Source organism: Bacillus rossius, chromosome 8 (assembly GCF_032445375.1).
Source record: "Bacillus rossius redtenbacheri isolate Brsri chromosome 8, Brsri_v3, whole genome shotgun sequence".
NCBI classification, from domain to species: domain Eukaryota; kingdom Metazoa; phylum Arthropoda; class Insecta; order Phasmatodea; family Bacillidae; genus Bacillus; species Bacillus rossius.
Window position 1 is genome coordinate 18256373 of NC_086336.1, and position 17703 is coordinate 18274075.

Below are 17703 nucleotides of genomic sequence, written 5' to 3' on the forward strand. Positions count from 1 at the left end.
AATACTCAATACAAAAACAGCAACTCAAAAAGATGTACGTATTTTAAAATGTGTGAAAACTCTATGGCTAGACGCTAGAGTACTGTTTCAGTGTCACAAAGTACTAGTATACCATCCTTATTGGAACATGCTCCGAGATTTTTTCCGCCTAATCTAGGTTTCATGTCTTGGCATTGTATGTATCTATGGACTCTATGAAGTGAAGAATCAAAACAAAGCACGGACATTGTATATATAACCTGTATTTCATTTTCTAGTGGTCTTAAATTGAATTCAAAACATGCCGAGTTGATTCCAGCCATAATGATGCTACGGAAACCAGAAGTTTATGTTAAATAAATAATAACAGCTACTGAATGTTGCATATTTTCGTGTTTTGTAGTGTATTGACGAGTTTTTCGGTGTTTTGCCGCACGTTAATGTGTTTTTCGATGTTATTTCGTTTTATCGCGATTCACCATATAATCGGGACTCTAGCCATAACTATATACCACTCCAGAGAGGTCAAGAAGATCAAGACCGTGACATTGCTTTGATATCGCTCGTGCGAATGGGCAAAACGTGGAATGCTGTGCAGTGTATGCCGTGCTTGGATAAAGGGAAAAAGATAATTGGCAATTGCCTTATTTGTCAAAATACACATTACCGGCTGCGGTTAAAATGCTAAGGGGGAAGAGGCAGGCATGCATCAGAATATTTTTCTGTTGCATAGCATTCTATGTCGTGTGCTAATGTGATTCCAGCAATGTGTTCCTTCACAAAGATATTCACTGTTATTTGGTGGCATGGAATGGCACAAAAAAAAGCATTTACAACCCAACAAAACATTTTCAAAATTATCTAATATATATCTCTATCTCCTCACTTTTTCCACATTAATTCCCGTTCAAGTAAAATCCGCACCATTTTCCCAGTTTTCCTGATTTTTACGGTTGGTAGAAACCCTGGTCACAGATGTGTAACACAGGAAAAAAATTTCAATAACAAAATGTTTTGATATTTCAACATTATTTTTTTAAAGTACAGTGCCTATTGATAGTTTTTATGAATGCCTCAAACATGATTGTTTCTCTTTATGCGGTGCATAAAACACAAAAGTTTAACATCTTGTTTCTTCACATATTTGGTTAGTTAGTGAAAATGCGGGATTGCTTTGTTTACAAGGGAAGCTGAATGTACACATTTTATATTTATACCTGATTTAACGTAACTTTTATTTTATTGTGGAACCAACACTAAAAAAATGCTGTATTTTTCAAATGAAAAAAAAAAACATTGTTTCTGCTTTTCAGTCACTTTATAATTTACGCCAAGAAATAATCATTGTAAATTATATGAGATATCATGTTACAATGGGTTTTAATATTATTTACATAGATTTTTTTACAGTTAATTTTTTTACATCTAGAATAACATTGTGTACATTTAGAAGAATAAAGTTGTGTAGCCATGTTTCTGTTGAATTATGGAGTTGGGTACTGCTTTATTTAGTATTTACCATGAGTTTGCACTATTAAAAGTAAATAATTTTAAGTTTTTGGTAAAATTATATAAATTTATAGTGACGATCACATGTACATTTTTGAAATTGTGTTGGAACTTACAAATGTTTTTACAAAATAAATAATCAGAAATTCTGAAGTGCCCCTTTTCTGGAAAAAAATGAATAATTTTTTTTCTAACATGTTTTCCAATCATTCTCTAAGAGGGTGTTGTGATATTTCAAATAGTATGCCATTTTAACAAGTGGTTGTGTTTGTGCGTGCATGTGTGTGTATTTTTTTTTTAAATACTGTGAACTCATGAAAATGGTTGGTTGAGTTAGGTAAGCTACAATTAAAAAACTTAAAAAGTTAAAAAGAGTGTAGATGTTTGGTTGAATTATGCTTGGTTCGGTAAAATAAAAATACGGTAAAATTGTTTCAGAACTTCACTTAACCAACCATCCTTACTATTTTAGTATTTGATAGTATATTTAATGTAGTATAAGGAAGATTACATAAGTATATGAACAAGATTCACCAAATACATAGATGCTGTTTATTGTCTCTAGTAACCTGACAAATAACTTGTAAATTGATTTATTAAATTAAATTTATTAAATTTATTAAATGTGCGTAAAATAAAATTATTTTGTTCTGAAATGAAATTGTTTAATAATATATGTGGAAATGTATCAAAAATAGTGGCTATCCTAACCAGTAAATAAGTTATTTGAAAACTTCATAGCCGACTACTTAAATAACTCAATAACGCGTAATACCTAAGGGTTCCACTTTCATTAACTTGCCATGGAATAAATGTAAGAATCACAAAATTACGCACTTGCGTATATTTCCTGTACTGAAAATTATACAATTTGAAACATCTCATGTCCACTTGAGTACCTCAACAATAATATAAACATTACCGTATTTACTTGCATATAGGTCGCACCCATAATTTGAGGTCTTGAATTTGGTATTTAAGATTTCCCCCATATAGGTCGCACCGGTAATTTAATGACGCAAACTGCCGGCGCGCCGTGCACGAAAGAGTTAACGGGTACTGTAAAACTCCGCTACTACGAGAGCTGATAATGGCGTGATAAATTGTTGTAACAACAAGTACTCGTAATAACTGAATATAGAAAATTGAAGTCAAGTTAGATTCCTGACATCTTAAAATGTCTTAATTGTAGACTATAACTCGAAAACAGTGCTATGTATTGAAAAAATGCACAGAATAAAAGTTGTAGTAAATTTAATTACAAATAAAAAAGGCCTATTATGATTTTTTATATCTACAGCGGTTTTCGTTATGGGTTCCGATAAATACTCAGGCTAAGTGAATTCACGTCACGCGAGTTCGGCTATGCTAGCCGGCTGGTTGTTATTTTCGTTCAAAACGTGGCGAAGGAACATGTGTGGATCAGGTAGAAAATAATTCGGCTATAAACGAAAGATATAAGAACAATGCTATCCTGAAATGCTGTGACATGTTTTTTGAGTAGATAATCACAGCGACAGACTGACAGGACGCGCTCCCGCCCTTGCCGTCAGCGATGTTTATTTTGACAGCTCAAGCAATTATCTTTTCCAAGACCTTTCACAGCGTAAAAAAAAAGGAAGAAAAAAAAACACGTTCGAATGCAGATGGGAAAGTAACTAAGCAGTAAAATAAATATATTTACAGCCCTGCTAATTTTTTCTATTCAATAAAATTCAAGGTATTAGTGATTTTTCAGCAGAAACTTCTGTGTGACTAATAAACAAATGGTATCATAATAACTTAAACTTATAAAGTATTTATTAACGGCGAAGAACAGTCGTTTAAGCATATAAAAATATTTATTTTACCGAGAATGGACCATACAACCTGTCTTTTGTCGCACGCGGTGTGGGAGGGGAGAAGGATGCTGACAGTTTCTTACACAGAAGGTTGAAATAAGGGAGGGAATGTGTTGAAATGTTAGTTGGTAAAAGGGGGGGGGGGGGGGGTGTTTTTACATGGTTTGTGGCTCTGGGAGGGATGAGCCTTGAAGAATTAGCAGGGGATGGTAGAGGTAAGCGTCACGTCACGTATGACGTCAAGCCGCCGCTACCGCCAGTCTGGCCGGACGAGTTTCTTATGCTCTCGCAGAAGCTACCACGGTGGCTTTTCGTGCGGGTAAGATAACATGACAGCTGAGATGGCTTTTCGTGCGATAGTGGACGCGCCGAGCTCGGCTAGATACTGCCGCAACAAAGTGTAACAGACTTGTTTTTCAGCCGATTTTACTCAAATTTTCGACTTTCTCTGCTCAAATTTTTCACGGTTTCTCAAAACGCGGTCGTATAAACGGAATGGATGCATCAGAGGGGGTCGCATCGGCGGGATTCTACTGTATTGCAAAACAAATTCCTCAAAAATTAAAAAAAAAATTTTCTTCACATATAGGTCGCACTTCATTTTTTCCCCATCAAATCTGGTAAAATTTCCGCGACCTACATGCGAGTAAATACGGTATGTATTATGCTAATTGTACATATATGTAAGTCAGGTAGTGTTCATCCAAATGTAACAGAATTCAGACGGACAATGACCAATATCTCAATTCAGGTAACAACAGTTGTACTCAAGCAAATACAGAGGTGTTTCACAGCAAGTTAAATGAATGATTATAATCTGCAAATACTGCATATCAAAAGGAAATTTAAAAAACACTTCACTATAGTATAAAATCTATACCGCGGCATGGGATCAGTTACAGCCAGGGCCGGCGCGTCCATATAGGCGAACTAGGCAACCGCCTAGGGCGACAAGTAGCTGGGGGCGGCACAGCACGACACATAACAGCTGATATAAAATGTTTAACGATTATTGAAACTAGATGAAAATGGATTTTAACAGTTTGGAATGTTTATATTGATATAAGTAATTATTTAAAGTCCACGGTGACCTGTTTATAATTTGTAATAAATAAAAAAGTAAAAAAAAAAAACACAAGCCTGCTTACATTTGATTGTTGACAAAATCTTAGGCTTACGTGATGTATTTTGAGGCAAGGAAAATTTTTTTTGGGGTGTCCGGCAAGGAGGGGGGGGGGGAAATTAAGGTTTTTTGCCTAGGGCGCCAATTTACCTTGCACCAGCCCTGGTTACAGCTAGACCTCTGGACAAAATATATCAACTGTTAGCAAGTATTTCGAATAGTTCAAATGAAGTTAACTTTATGTGTTACATCTAAGATTGTTCATTCATAATTTAGAAATAATCATACAACAATTTTAGTTACAGAAAAGATGGCATTTAACATAAAATGTCGCTGCGAAAGTTCCACTTTAGACGAATGTGATTTGGTCCTTGCTTCATAATGAAATAATAGTCAGTTTAAAGTGTAAGTCAATTATTCCACTCTAGTCATGTACAAAAAAAAATTCTCACTTATTAACAGGACTCTAAGTCATGTCTTGAAGCATCATCAGGGGTTTGGGAAAACTTGCTACTTGAGTCTCTGGTGTGCTCGGCAACTACAGCTACCTCAATTCAATGTGTTGGTACACCTGGGTCCTGGGCAGCACTCCCCTTCCTTCTGTGGGGCATAGTGCTGGTGACCACTCGGAAACAGCTTTTGACTCAGGAAAACAAAGTCATCCTTCTTGGTATCTGCTTCTGCTGGTCACTGTCAATGGCTGACAAGCTTCGTCTCATTGAAGTAGAATTCACTATAGGATAGTGTTCTGGTTCTTCAAATTACTTCCAAAACTAATTCTCCCTCGGAACTCATGGATAAAATTGTAAAATCAATGGATTACTTCTCTCCAATAGCTATCAACTCTCTTCAAGTTCATCAGTATGACAAAAGAGTTGATTCAGTCTTAGTGGTCGTGGTAGAAATAATAGGCGTGCGCAGGACTTCAGTATTGGTGGTGCCAGATTAGACAACAGCCCTGTCTTTCACGGACTCTGAGCCTAAAGCGAGGGGTCCGGGGGTCCTCCCCCGGAAAAATTTGGATTTGAAAGCGCAAAATGGTGCTATTTAAGGTGTTTCCAAACAAAAACATTAAATACACAGATGTAAAAATTTTAACATTTTTTTACGAACTATGGCTTTGAACGTTATAATCACCAGGGAAACTACTAAACTATTTACAGTTTTAAGCTTTGTTGAGCCATAAAGTAAATTGCACAAATTGTTTGTACAGAATTCATGCTGGTGGCTTTGAAAAACCGTACTTACATGTTTTCTCAAGACGCCAAATAAATGCTAGAAAAAACATTCTCACATGTTAAGTTTTAAAATCAACAAATCAAGGGAGTTTTTGTAACATACCTTAAATATGTAAAATATTAAAATAATAAAAATACAAAAATAAGAGTGGGCAAAAGTTTTAACTTTTGGAATACAACAAAAATGTTTTGTCGGCGACTGCATATAAGTCATCGAGTAAGCATATAGTTTTAATTAACTAAACTCTCTATCTTTTTTAAAATAAACCCTGGCGGACGGCGGCTATTATTCCGTGCGCCTGCCGACTGGAGTGAACAGTGGACACCAAGCGCGCATTCTATGTAATTTGAGGAGAACTAGGAGAAGTATTTACATTTCAGAAGTTTCGTAGCCGCGGCCCGCGTGTACAACACAAGTAATTGCAACTGGCTTGTTTCCGTGTGTATAGTTGGTTCGATTGATAATTGATATACTGATTGTGTTATGAGCACATATCTGTAACTCGACACGATTAGAAAACATCTTTTTTGGGAAATAATACGGAGTTGTGTAAGTATGTATTATTTGTGCTTGTAAAAAACAAAATAACGTTAACCCTAATGGTGGTGCCAAGGCACCTGTGGCACCTACCGTGCGCACGCCTATGGTAGAAATCACGAACTGGCACATATACAATAAATCTACTATAAATTATTCCAGCCTTTAAAGTTTTCAGGTAGCTTCTTATAAACAATGATTGTTTCACGATGTTTCTAGTAATTTCCGGAACTCTTCTTATGAACTTGATTGGTTATCATGACCAAAAGAATACTTCTCAATATTCCAGAACATTTTTGCTATCGTCATGGGTCTAAAGTCAGTTGTCTGTTTATCAAACAGTGAGATTATGTCAGTCAGTAACTAATATAGCAACCAAACCAACCATTCTCATGATTTTACCCATTTTAAATGTGCATAACCTAACCACTCGAAAATAATTGTAAAATACTTAAGGAATCAAAATGCCCTCTTAGAGAATGAATCATAAACTTAAAAAAAAATAGAAAAAAAAAAAGGATTTTAATTTTTTTCTCTGGAAAATAGACTTTCGTTCAGAATTAACAAAAATTGTTAAGTTTCAATGCAATGCACAGGATAAAGAGTACAATTTTTAAATGAACATTTGGTACCAAATTTATTAATATAAATTTTTTGCACAGACTTTTCATACAGCTTATGTCTTTGTACTAACTCTATGCACCATATGCGCCTTATTATAATACTGTTTATGGACACTTTTATTCACCATTTTACAGGGTTCCTACTTATGAGGCATACCCCCCAACCTTTAATTATTATGTGCCTTTTTGTCACGAGCCACAAATTTTTAATTCTTGTCATTTGAAAGAAATAACTACACACAATCTTCTGATAGTTGTTTCATGCCCCCACATACCACCATCATGGTGATGTGTTGAATGGTAAATGAATTTTTGTTACAAATAACAATCCTATTTAATTTGTAATTTTAAGTAAAGATTTTCTATAAGTGTATGAATTAACCAAATAGTGAATGTAGTGTATTTAAAAATACATACTATTTTTTCCCCATATTCCATAACAAAAGAACATGGAATCTTTCGTAGTTCTGAAAAACATTTTCCTTAAGATGTGAATGTAAAAATAGAAATTTTCATAAGTGCATTAAAAATTAGCCTGGATCTCAACATATTTTATGTCTTACTCTTTCAATATACATTTTTTTGTGTCTACATGTTTGCTTTGCAGCTCAAATACTCAGCCTTGAATGCTTCATTTACAGTTGACTAAGGTTATCACTACTGGCAGAAAGCAAAAATATGTGACACGACTTGGACTCACCAGATGTCTCTGCTGTAGAAGGTTGTAGCAGTTCACCACCTCCTCCCAGAGATCCAGCTGCAAGTAGATATCCAGAGCTGACTTGACATTGCCCATGCTGAACAACAGGTTTGCCATGTCTGCCTGTATCCTCCAATGGGGCGGGAGATACGAGACGAAGAGTGTCGAGGCCCTCAGTCCAAACGTAGGCAGAGCAGCTTCCAAGCAACCAGCCAGCTCCTGGGACCCAATATTTGAATCTCGAGTTGGATATGGAGTACACAATGGAATCCGTACAACATTCTTGTCATGACTACCATTAATTACTCGAGATCAGCCAATCAAATCCTCAAATTACATCAAATCTTAAGTACAGTGAATGTTATCCAGAATGTTGAACTACGCTGTGAGGGATTATTGGATTAGTAATTTTGGCAGATTATCTAATGTCAATATAATTTTCAAGGAAATAATAAAGAAAAAATATATAATGACTATAATTATGTTTGAAACACGTTTTAATACGCTTCTCTATAGGAACAGTGGCTTCTCTATAGTAATAACAATATGATAAACACTAAGTGAACTAACAAAGAGGGCAGAGCATTAGCACGACCTGGTGTTCAAGGTCAACAAACCCCAAATCTACTGAAAAAAAATCAGAATGAAAGCTGCTCAATTTGTACCCCATTACATAATATGCAGAACCAAAGAACAACAGATTAAAGAATACAAACAGTATTCATAAGATTTTATTTTTTGGAGAAAAGATGCTAATAAAAATTGGTTGTCTGTAAAGTCAGTTTACGGACGATAGTTTAACGTGACGTCATAACAAAACATTGATGAAATGATTTCATACTTTTATGAATAAAAGAATAAATACTTGAAATTATACTAATAATCAGATTTTTAAAATGCAAGATGAACCTTTATTGCCGAAATTGTTGTTGTAATAAGCAATGAACACAACATTAACTTTTCACTTCACTTTATAAACAGTCGACGAAACAGTTCACGTGTAGATGACTTGTAATTAATTTTTAAAACTGGCGTTTAGCTATAAAGTTTAAATATAATTATGAACAAGTGTTCATATAAATAAAATGTAATCAAATATCTATCATCAATTATATGAATCACCATAATTTTTTAGTCAATTGTAACATAACCTATTATTACTGCACTCGCCGACAGCGTAACGGAAAACAGCGTAACGGAACAATGAGCATAACGGGACACAGCGTAACGGAGCAATGTGCTGACGTCGCCCGGGCCTGCGGCCCCTTTTAAGTCCGATATGCCACCGCCCAAACACCACCCACCCTCCATTCAAACCTCCCGCCTACCCGAGCGTACGTGTTCGTGCGTGTGTGTTCGCCCGGCAAGAGGGCGCTGTCAAGCCAGTGCGCCGCACCCCTAAAAATATAATTAAACATAATTGTGTTATTTGTTTTTATATTCCCTAAGTGCAACGTGACGGCAGATCGGCCGGGAGGGTTTTATGTACTTTTATTTTAAAATAATGTATTAAAATATCATAGCGTTTCCGGACATTCCCGAGGAAACCCGAAGCCAGACAATAATTAAATGTTCATTTTATTAATTATAACATGTATTATTCTTTCCAAGTATTCATAAATTGTCACATAATTTTTAATTCATTCTTGTCATGTTAATTTAGTTTCCCGTGGCACGAATTCGCAAATATCTTTTAACGGCAATTGTTTCGGCGGGAGGACGCCATGTTAGTCGAGCGAGCCATGATCTCAGCCCCAGTCCGCCGCCATCAACGACCGAGAGTAGACGCGCCAGCACTCCGGGGACCTCACCGCTTGTTTCACCGCCAAGTAATTCTGTTTCAATTTAATTCCGTATAAATTGTTTTCTTTTCGTCCTCGGAGCTCCTCTCGGTCGGGGGACTGTATAACTAATTGTCTTACGACCAGCAACGGTCTTTTCTCTTTTGTACTACGTAATGTGAGATGTGACCACGTGGAGGTCTTCATACCTAAACCGATTCGTGCCGCGGGCATTTGAACAGTTTCAATCGTGTAAGTTGCATTCGCCGAATAAATCAGGTGTGTAAATCAAATGTGTTATTTTCTTATTTAAATCTGTTCGACCACGTGGAGTGTGACGGCGTGTGGGACGCCTGAGAGCCCACTGCGTAAATAATAGCGTGCCCGACGCTGAAAGCGGGCAGGGTTTCGTGCTAGGTGTATTCAGGGGGAAATTAAAATCACGCCTCACATGGGCGACGTCACGACCCTGAGAAAGAATCTCACATCGGTCCGTGCACGTGGCACGGTGGCGCCCATAAAACCCGAGCACGCAGTAAAATTCAGTCAGTAAATATCAGAGACTACGGCCCCCGTAACAAGTGTCGCCGCAACGAGTGGCCACATAACAAGTGTCTCCCAAGAGCGTGGGGCGTGATAGAATTCGCCTAGTACTGAGACCTGTATGAGCGCGTGAGAAAGGCGGTTGTTACGCGGAGCGCGCGGAACTATTGTTCGCGCTGAGCGCATAGCGGGACTCTGGCGCGCCAGCCACGCGACCAGCCAAGCGCGCTCGCTTCCAGGAATCAGCGCACAAACAACGCATTCTGAGCGCAGTAAGTAACACAGTGCTGATGAGGACGTGAGGACTGTTCGTGCGGGGAGTACCACGTGCGTAGATATGTATCCGGACGAGTGTAGCGGGTGTTACTACCCCTGCCCGAGTTGGGACTTGCATGGCAAGACCGCCGCCGGATATGAGTGTGGCTACTGCACGGAGTACCGCATACACGGCGTGACGAAGTGTGGAGCTAGTTCGTGTCCCGGAGGAATTAGCGAGGGCTACCACTGCCAGGAATGTGCCAGCCTGTGGCATCGTAGCTGTATCAGCGAGCGTGAAAAGACCATACTGCGCAAGTTTTTCACCTTCACGTGCGCGCGATGTACCGCCTACCTAGCCACCCAGGCGCAGTACCCGGCCGAGACGCCGAAAATTTCTTCTCCAAGACACGCCTCGACGCTTCCCGGTCCGCCGACGACGCTCACGCCGACGCCGCTCAAGCCGAAAATGACGCAGATCGACTCGCCGACGCATCACGTGCCAACGACGCCGACACCAGCATCACGAAAGTACGTCCCGACGTCACCAGCACCGTCACGTGTTCCGACGCCTACCACCCTGACGAAGACGCCCGTCGTCCTGACGCCGACGCCCGTCGTGCCAACGCCGAAACTCATCGACTTGACGTCTCCCGACGCAAGTCCGATCACGCCGCTACCAGCAACACTGCGTTTCATTGACCCGATGCTACTCATCCCGACACCGACGCCTCGCCTTACCGACGCCGACAATTCCGCTCCCGCCACCTCCTGTCCCGGAGCCGCCAACCTCAGCATCGCTCGTTGACCTGACGTCTCCCGACACTGGTCCGATTACATCATCGCCAGCAAGACCACGTTTCGCCGACCCGACGCCACTCATCCCGACTGTGATGACTCTTGACTCGCCGAAGCTAATTGAGCGACGCACGACGCTGACCGTCCCGCCGCAGTCTGCAACGCCGTCCAGAACCCGCCTCGTGTCGGAGACACCTCCCGACGCCGGAATGACCTCGCCACCGCACCAAACCGCCGTTCCGACGCCACCCAGGTCCATTCCGACGCAACCCACATCGTCTTCGCCACACGACTCGCCACGGACGCCACCAGACTCGACGCCGACGCTTCGCGCCACCTTGCGCCACCACCTGGCTTCGACGTCATCCTGCCTTCGTCCCCACACCCGAGTGCGCAGTCGCAAACGGGACGCTTTGCGACAAGATGTTCAGGGCCCTGACACCGAGACGCATGAGCGCCGCCCCGCCGCCTGGATTTTCTCCTCTGTGCCCACCTGGCTTCGAGGCACAGACTGATGAACCTGACAGAAGGAGACGGACGCGCGCGACGCCGACGCCGACGCCAACCTTGTGCCCACCTGACGCGACGCCAGGAACGCCCGATGCGCCACGAAGCCCAATTTCGACGCCAACCACCGCACAACCGGAACGACGATCAAGTGCCTCGCCGCCCGAGACGCCACGCGCATGCCGCAAGTTGGCATCATTGGGACGCCGCACCGCGAAGAGTCGCCTGAGCTCCCTGCATCCGCCTGACGCAATGCAGGTCAACGCCACGACACCTGGACGCCCGACCGTCCCACCACCGAACGTGAACATCGCCCGAACATCTGCACCTGTCACCCGTCTGTCACCACGGGCCGCAAAGCGCCCACATGTAGGCGAGGCTGAGCCGGGCCGTGCCGAGCGCCGCCCGCGCTTGCTGCCCGCCTGCCACGAGCCGCCTGACCTTGGTCGCCGCCGCCCCTGCCGGCCGGCGCCCTGGACACCGCCGCGCTGCCGCGCACTGTGAGACGCAACAGCAGTCGCAGCCGCGGCAGACGCAGATCAGGAGCTCGGAGCAACAGGTGGGTCTCCACTCCCAAGGTTAGTCAGCCAGCGCCCATTCTGCCCGTGTGTATTGTCCGTCATGTAAACATTACTCGCCCGCCATCATGTCAACATCGTCGCCCTGTTATCGTGTAAACAGTGCTCGCCCGTCACGTCTACATCGCCACCTGCCAGCACGGACGTAAACAATAACATTGCCACGTGCGCGAGGTAAACATTGCAGGCCACGCCTCTCAACCATCTGTCACTCGGCGCTGTCATATCGGCCTACTTTCGTGGGGGAGGGGGGGGGCGTGGGGGGGGGGGGGGTCAATTGACAACGTCCGGGCCTGCGGCCCCTTTTAAGTCCGATATGCCACCGCCCAAACACCACCCACCCTCCATTCAAACCTCCCGCCTACCCGTGCGTACGTGTGCGTGCGTGTGTGTTCGCCCGGCAAAAGGGCGCTGTCGAGCCAGTGCACCGCACCCCTAAAAATATAAGTAAACATAATTGTGTTATTTGTTTTTATATTCCCTAAGTGCAACGTGACGGCAGATCGGCCGGGAGGGTTTTATGTACTTTTATTTTAAAATAATGTATTAAAATATCATAGCGTTTCCGGACATTCCCGAGGAAACCCGAAGCCAGACAATAATTAAATGTTCATTTTATTAATTATAACATGTATTATTCTTTCCAAGTATTCATAAATTGTCACATAATTTTTAATTCATTCTTGTCATGTTAATTTAGTTTCCCGTGGCACGAATTCGCAAATATCTTTTAACGGCAATTGTTTCGGCGGGAGGACGCCATGTTAGTCGAGCGAGCCATGATCTCAGCCCCAGTCCGCCGCCATCAACGACCGAGAGTAGACGCGCCAGCACTCCGGGGACCTCACCGCTTGTTTCACCGCCAAGTAATTCTGTTTCAATTTAATTCCGTATAAATTGTTTTCTTTTCGTCCTCGGAGCTCCTCTCGGTCGGGGGACTGTATAACTAATTGTCTTACGACCAGCAACGGTCTTTTCTCTTTTGTACTACGTAATGTGAGATGTGACCACGTGGAGGTCTTCATACCTAAACCGATTCGTGCCGCGGGCATTTGAACAGTTTCAATCGTGTAAGTTGCATTCGCCGAATAAATCAGGTGTGTAAATCAAATGTGTTATTTTCTTATTTAAATCTGTTCGACCACGTGGAGTGTGACGGCGTGTGGGACGCCTGAGAGCCCACTGCGTAAATAATAGCGTGCCCGACGCTGAAAGCGGGCAGGGTTTCGTGCTAGGTGTATTCAGGGGGAAATTAAAATCACGCCTCACATGGGCGACGTCACGACCCTGGGAAAGAATCTCACATCGGTCCGTGCACGTGGCACGGTGGCGCCCATAAAACCCCAGCACGCAGTAAAATTCAGTCAGTAAATATCAGAGACTACGGCCCCCGTAACAAGTGTCGCCGCAACGAGTGGCCTCATAACAGTGCGTAACGGGACACTTTTTCGTGCGTGCAGCTGGCCTTCATCAATTTATTAGATGTTACGTCAAAAATATTTGACAAAGTCAAATTCAGTGATTCAACATAGCTCAGTGAAGTTGACAAGATCCCCATTGTTTTATCAAACAAATATATGTATTTTTCAATCAGCTACAGTGCTCTCGGAATGTTTGTTTAAGCACTTCAGGGAACATTTATGACAAAATACAATGAATAGTTTAAATTATTTTTTTTTAAAATCTTAAATAATGAATTTTTACATTTTATTTTAAAAAGTTTCATTTTTTAAATTTAAGGTTAGTCTATTTAGCTCATATGTATATTTTTTTAGTCCTGACTCTTGATATCAAGAATTAAATTTGACTGATTTGAGACACGCTTTTCAAAGTAAAATTAAATATTCGGATTTAAGAAAAATTGGATCTGACTCATCACCGATTTTTTTATTCAAAGGCATCCACCTTAAACAGCAAAAACTATGAACACACAATTTGCCTTTATTGATACCTGTATAGTAGTACAGCCAAACTTCATTTATCCGGCCCTCGTTGATCCAAATCTCAGGATAATCAGGATCAGATTTTGAACATTTAATTTAATGTTAACATTTTTTAACTACATTAGCAAAAAAGTAACCATGTATAAGTATGCCAAATATTTACGCTTTAGTGTGATTCAATGTACAGTTCCTGCATGTATGGTAGAATTATGATAGTAATATGCTTTTTGTTGACAGCTGATAAACATCATGGCATACTTGGAGCATCAGCCTAACACCACTCTAACTGAACTATTAAAGATAAAGCATTTGAGTCACTGTGCTTCATCCAAACGCCACACTTGTTTGAAACAGAAGTGAACAAATTCTTTATTAAGAAATGATGAGAAAAGTTATTTTTATATTGTTTTAATGTCTTGTAAACAATATAGGGCAAGTATGGTAGGTATTTTTGTTACAAAACTTCATAAACGGTAAGTCTGCTTATTTAAGTACTATTTTGTTTTGCTTATTAGTAGGGACCCTGAAATCTTGTGAATCGTGAAATTTGCTACAAACAACGAAATTTGATCGTTTATAAAGTTTTTTTTGCGAAATTTAAACATTTTTAATAAAACACAAAGTTAGGTGTGAAATACAGCTGTTTTCACGAGATGATCGACACCATTTCTGAAAAAGTCATGCTGTTGGTCATAGATTTGTAACACAGGAAACAAATTACACTAACAGTATTTCAGTATCTCGAATGTATTTTTTCTACCATAGCGCAAATCGATGTAAGTTATAAACGACTCAAAAAAGACGTTCTGGCCTTTAACCCTGCTATTTGTGCTTTTCATACATTTTATTTATTATATCTTTGGATATTTGGTCAACAGCGGGAACAATGGCTTTGTTTACAAGAGATGCTACTACGCATTACATATTATACCAGACCTATGTTACTTTTTTTTAATTACTTGACGTGAAACAAATAATAATAATAATAATAATAATAATAATAATAATAATAATAATAATAATAATAATTTGAAGAAAAACTTTGTTAACCGGAAAACTTTGTAGCATTGCACAATGAGTATGTTATATACATATATATTTTTTTTGGGTCATAAGAATATTGATTAAGAATAACTTTGATATGAAAGATAATAATTATTTAATACGTAGATAAGGATAGTTCAGAGTTGTTAAGAATTGTTATTAATTACATTGGTTAAATTTCATGGAAAGCCTTAAAATACTTATTTCCTTGAGATACTTAATTATTAATTTGAGGGTTAATTCCAGTCCATAATAAATAATTTTGACATTTGATAATTAATGTCAGTAATTGTTTTGTTTAAAGCAGTATAGATTATAATTTTACAGGACATCATTTTTAAACAAAAGTTTTTAATATGAATTTCAATTTTTTTTTACTAAATTTTGAACATTGTATTTGAATTTGTTGGGTATTGTTAAATTATATTGGATATTGCTAGTGTAATATTTTGAGAATAGTCTGGAAGGTACAGAAGGAAGAGCGGACAGGCGCGACACTCTGGCGCCAGAAAGTTATTTTTCACTTTGTAAATGCGTGTTTGGGATTTACACGTCACGTTGTACGCACAGCTGTAGCGACCGTCTGGAAGGGTCTCTGGAGGCTACCACTAGCCAGCCAATCAGGGCGAGCCCTGGCGTCAAGTGATTTGCCTGTACGAATTTCCTTATATGGTCATGTTTTGGAATTATGTGTGCTGATTGGTCAGTTGGCCCACGGGGTTGCCTCCCTTGTTTTCACCTTTACAAGGGAAGGTAATCTCGTCGACCAAGTCACTTGTTGCTCGATCATCGCCGAACTCGGTTGCGTCGTCGGCAAGTCGCAAGACAAATGGAAAATTACTAAGAGATAATTTAACGCCTAGGGGCTGGGGCCAGGCCATATTTTTTCAACCTAAGTTCATTGTTTTTCGGATTAATTAACTAGAGTTTTAGGCCCTAGGCGTCGGCATCGGCCCGACTTCGCGTGATTTCGGTCCGCGATCGACGGTACCTTGAGTTATGTAATTAATTAACCAAGGGACATTACTAAGTTTTTTTTTTCTTTGGCGAGTGACAAGACTCCTTAACCATCAACGGCAAGATGTATGGTGCTGTGGTATGTATTTAGACATCGTTAAAATTTGTATAAGAAAAGACAAAACTGTGCAAGTAACGAAGTTTCTTCTAATTTCATCTGTAAAATTGTGTACTGAGGCCATGTAATGATGAGAAAAAACTTTTTTTAAAGAAATAAACAAAGATAATTTAATAAACTCTTTTATTTCCAAATAACGTAGAACCCCCGTAATGAAAAATTCCTCAGGAACATTGTTTGTTTGTTTTGTTTTGTTTTGTTACGTTTCTCTGTGTGCTTAGCCGGGCAAAAACATACAACGTAACAACTTCTGAACAAAAGTTACAAATAATACGAAAATAAACTATCCTCCTATTTGCTTATATTTAACGTTTTAGAAATTTTATAGTTTTTACGTTATGATAAAATATGTTTACAATATGTTATGTACATTTAGCACCATTCCTTTGTTTACATTTACTTAATATGTTAATACAACATTTAGAAATGTACACATTGTTTAATTAATGCCAGCATTGTTTAATTAATGCCAGGTGTTGGGAATTGAGTATTGTTTTTTTTTATAATACTCCAACATCTCACTTAGCACGACTAATGCGTTCCTAAAGTGTTCATGTTATCCGAAGTCACGTATTTTGAAGCACTGGTCTCAACAAATAGCAAAGCTAATTTACTTAATGTGTTCCAAAATGTGTAGGGAAATATTCTTCACATAATATAAATGTGCAGAATATTACTCAATGATAAATATGTCACAACATCTATCTTTATAAGCCTACCATCCAATACTTTGTATGACAAATTTCACATGGGAGATAATTATCAATTAGCTGGTTGACTTGCCCGCCCGGGCGTGACCTTCAACTCACATCGCGTATCTTTCCGTGAATTTTCCAAACCATCCTTTACTGGCAATGAAAATTATATTACTGCCCGATTATTTATATTTTCATTTTTCAAAAATTAAAGTGCTTATTCATGTATCACTGCTTGGTTCACATCAATCCTGTCAGGCCCGTGTTTTTTTTTATTGCACCATTCATTTAAAAACCTGTTCCATGTGAATCATCTGTTCAATTCTGTTCCGGTATCTAATGTCAAATATATTCACACTAGTACAACCAACAGCATCAGACTTATATAAATGTTTGGTAGAGTCCTTATTTTGTACGATTGTGCACACAGTTGACTTACTAAAAAACTAAAGTGCGCCCAACATAAGTGTGGCCTTCATGACAATCTGCATGCCGTTGTGGTCGCCTCAAGTGCTCCTTCCAGTCACTTAGACCGTTGTTGCACATTGCCACCTCTTTGCCCCGATGGCACCACCAGTGCGCGTGTGGGGAAAAGTGTTGATAAAAGGGGGGGGGGGGGGGGGGGGGGGGGGGAAACGAACAAAAGGATCAAGAGGCGTGGGAACACGGTCAGAAGACGCGCGGGGAGGGACAATCTTGCGGGCCGGACAGACGTGTCGCAGCAGAGTCGCAGAAGTCGCCAAAGCCATCACGTCTTGACCAACTGGCAGCTGCCGCAGGGGGAGGAGTGGGAGTGTTGCTGTTGGCAGCGGAGGCATGTGCTATCTAGCGGATGGATGCCTTGGCAGACGCGGGACGCAAACATGGCGGGGA

At 40.4% G+C, this 17703-nt stretch overlaps 1 protein-coding gene across 1 annotated transcript in view; it reads right to left on the reverse strand.

Moving 5' to 3' along the window:
• Positions 1 to 17703, reverse strand: part of LOC134535549 (tetratricopeptide repeat protein 27) — a 186446-nt gene that overhangs the window by 85901 nt on the left and 82842 nt on the right. The window contains exon 9 of the mRNA XM_063374719.1: positions 7552 to 7770. Coding sequence (XP_063230789.1) covers positions 7552 to 7770 — 219 coding nt within the window. The remainder of the gene's footprint in view (positions 1 to 7551; positions 7771 to 17703) is intronic.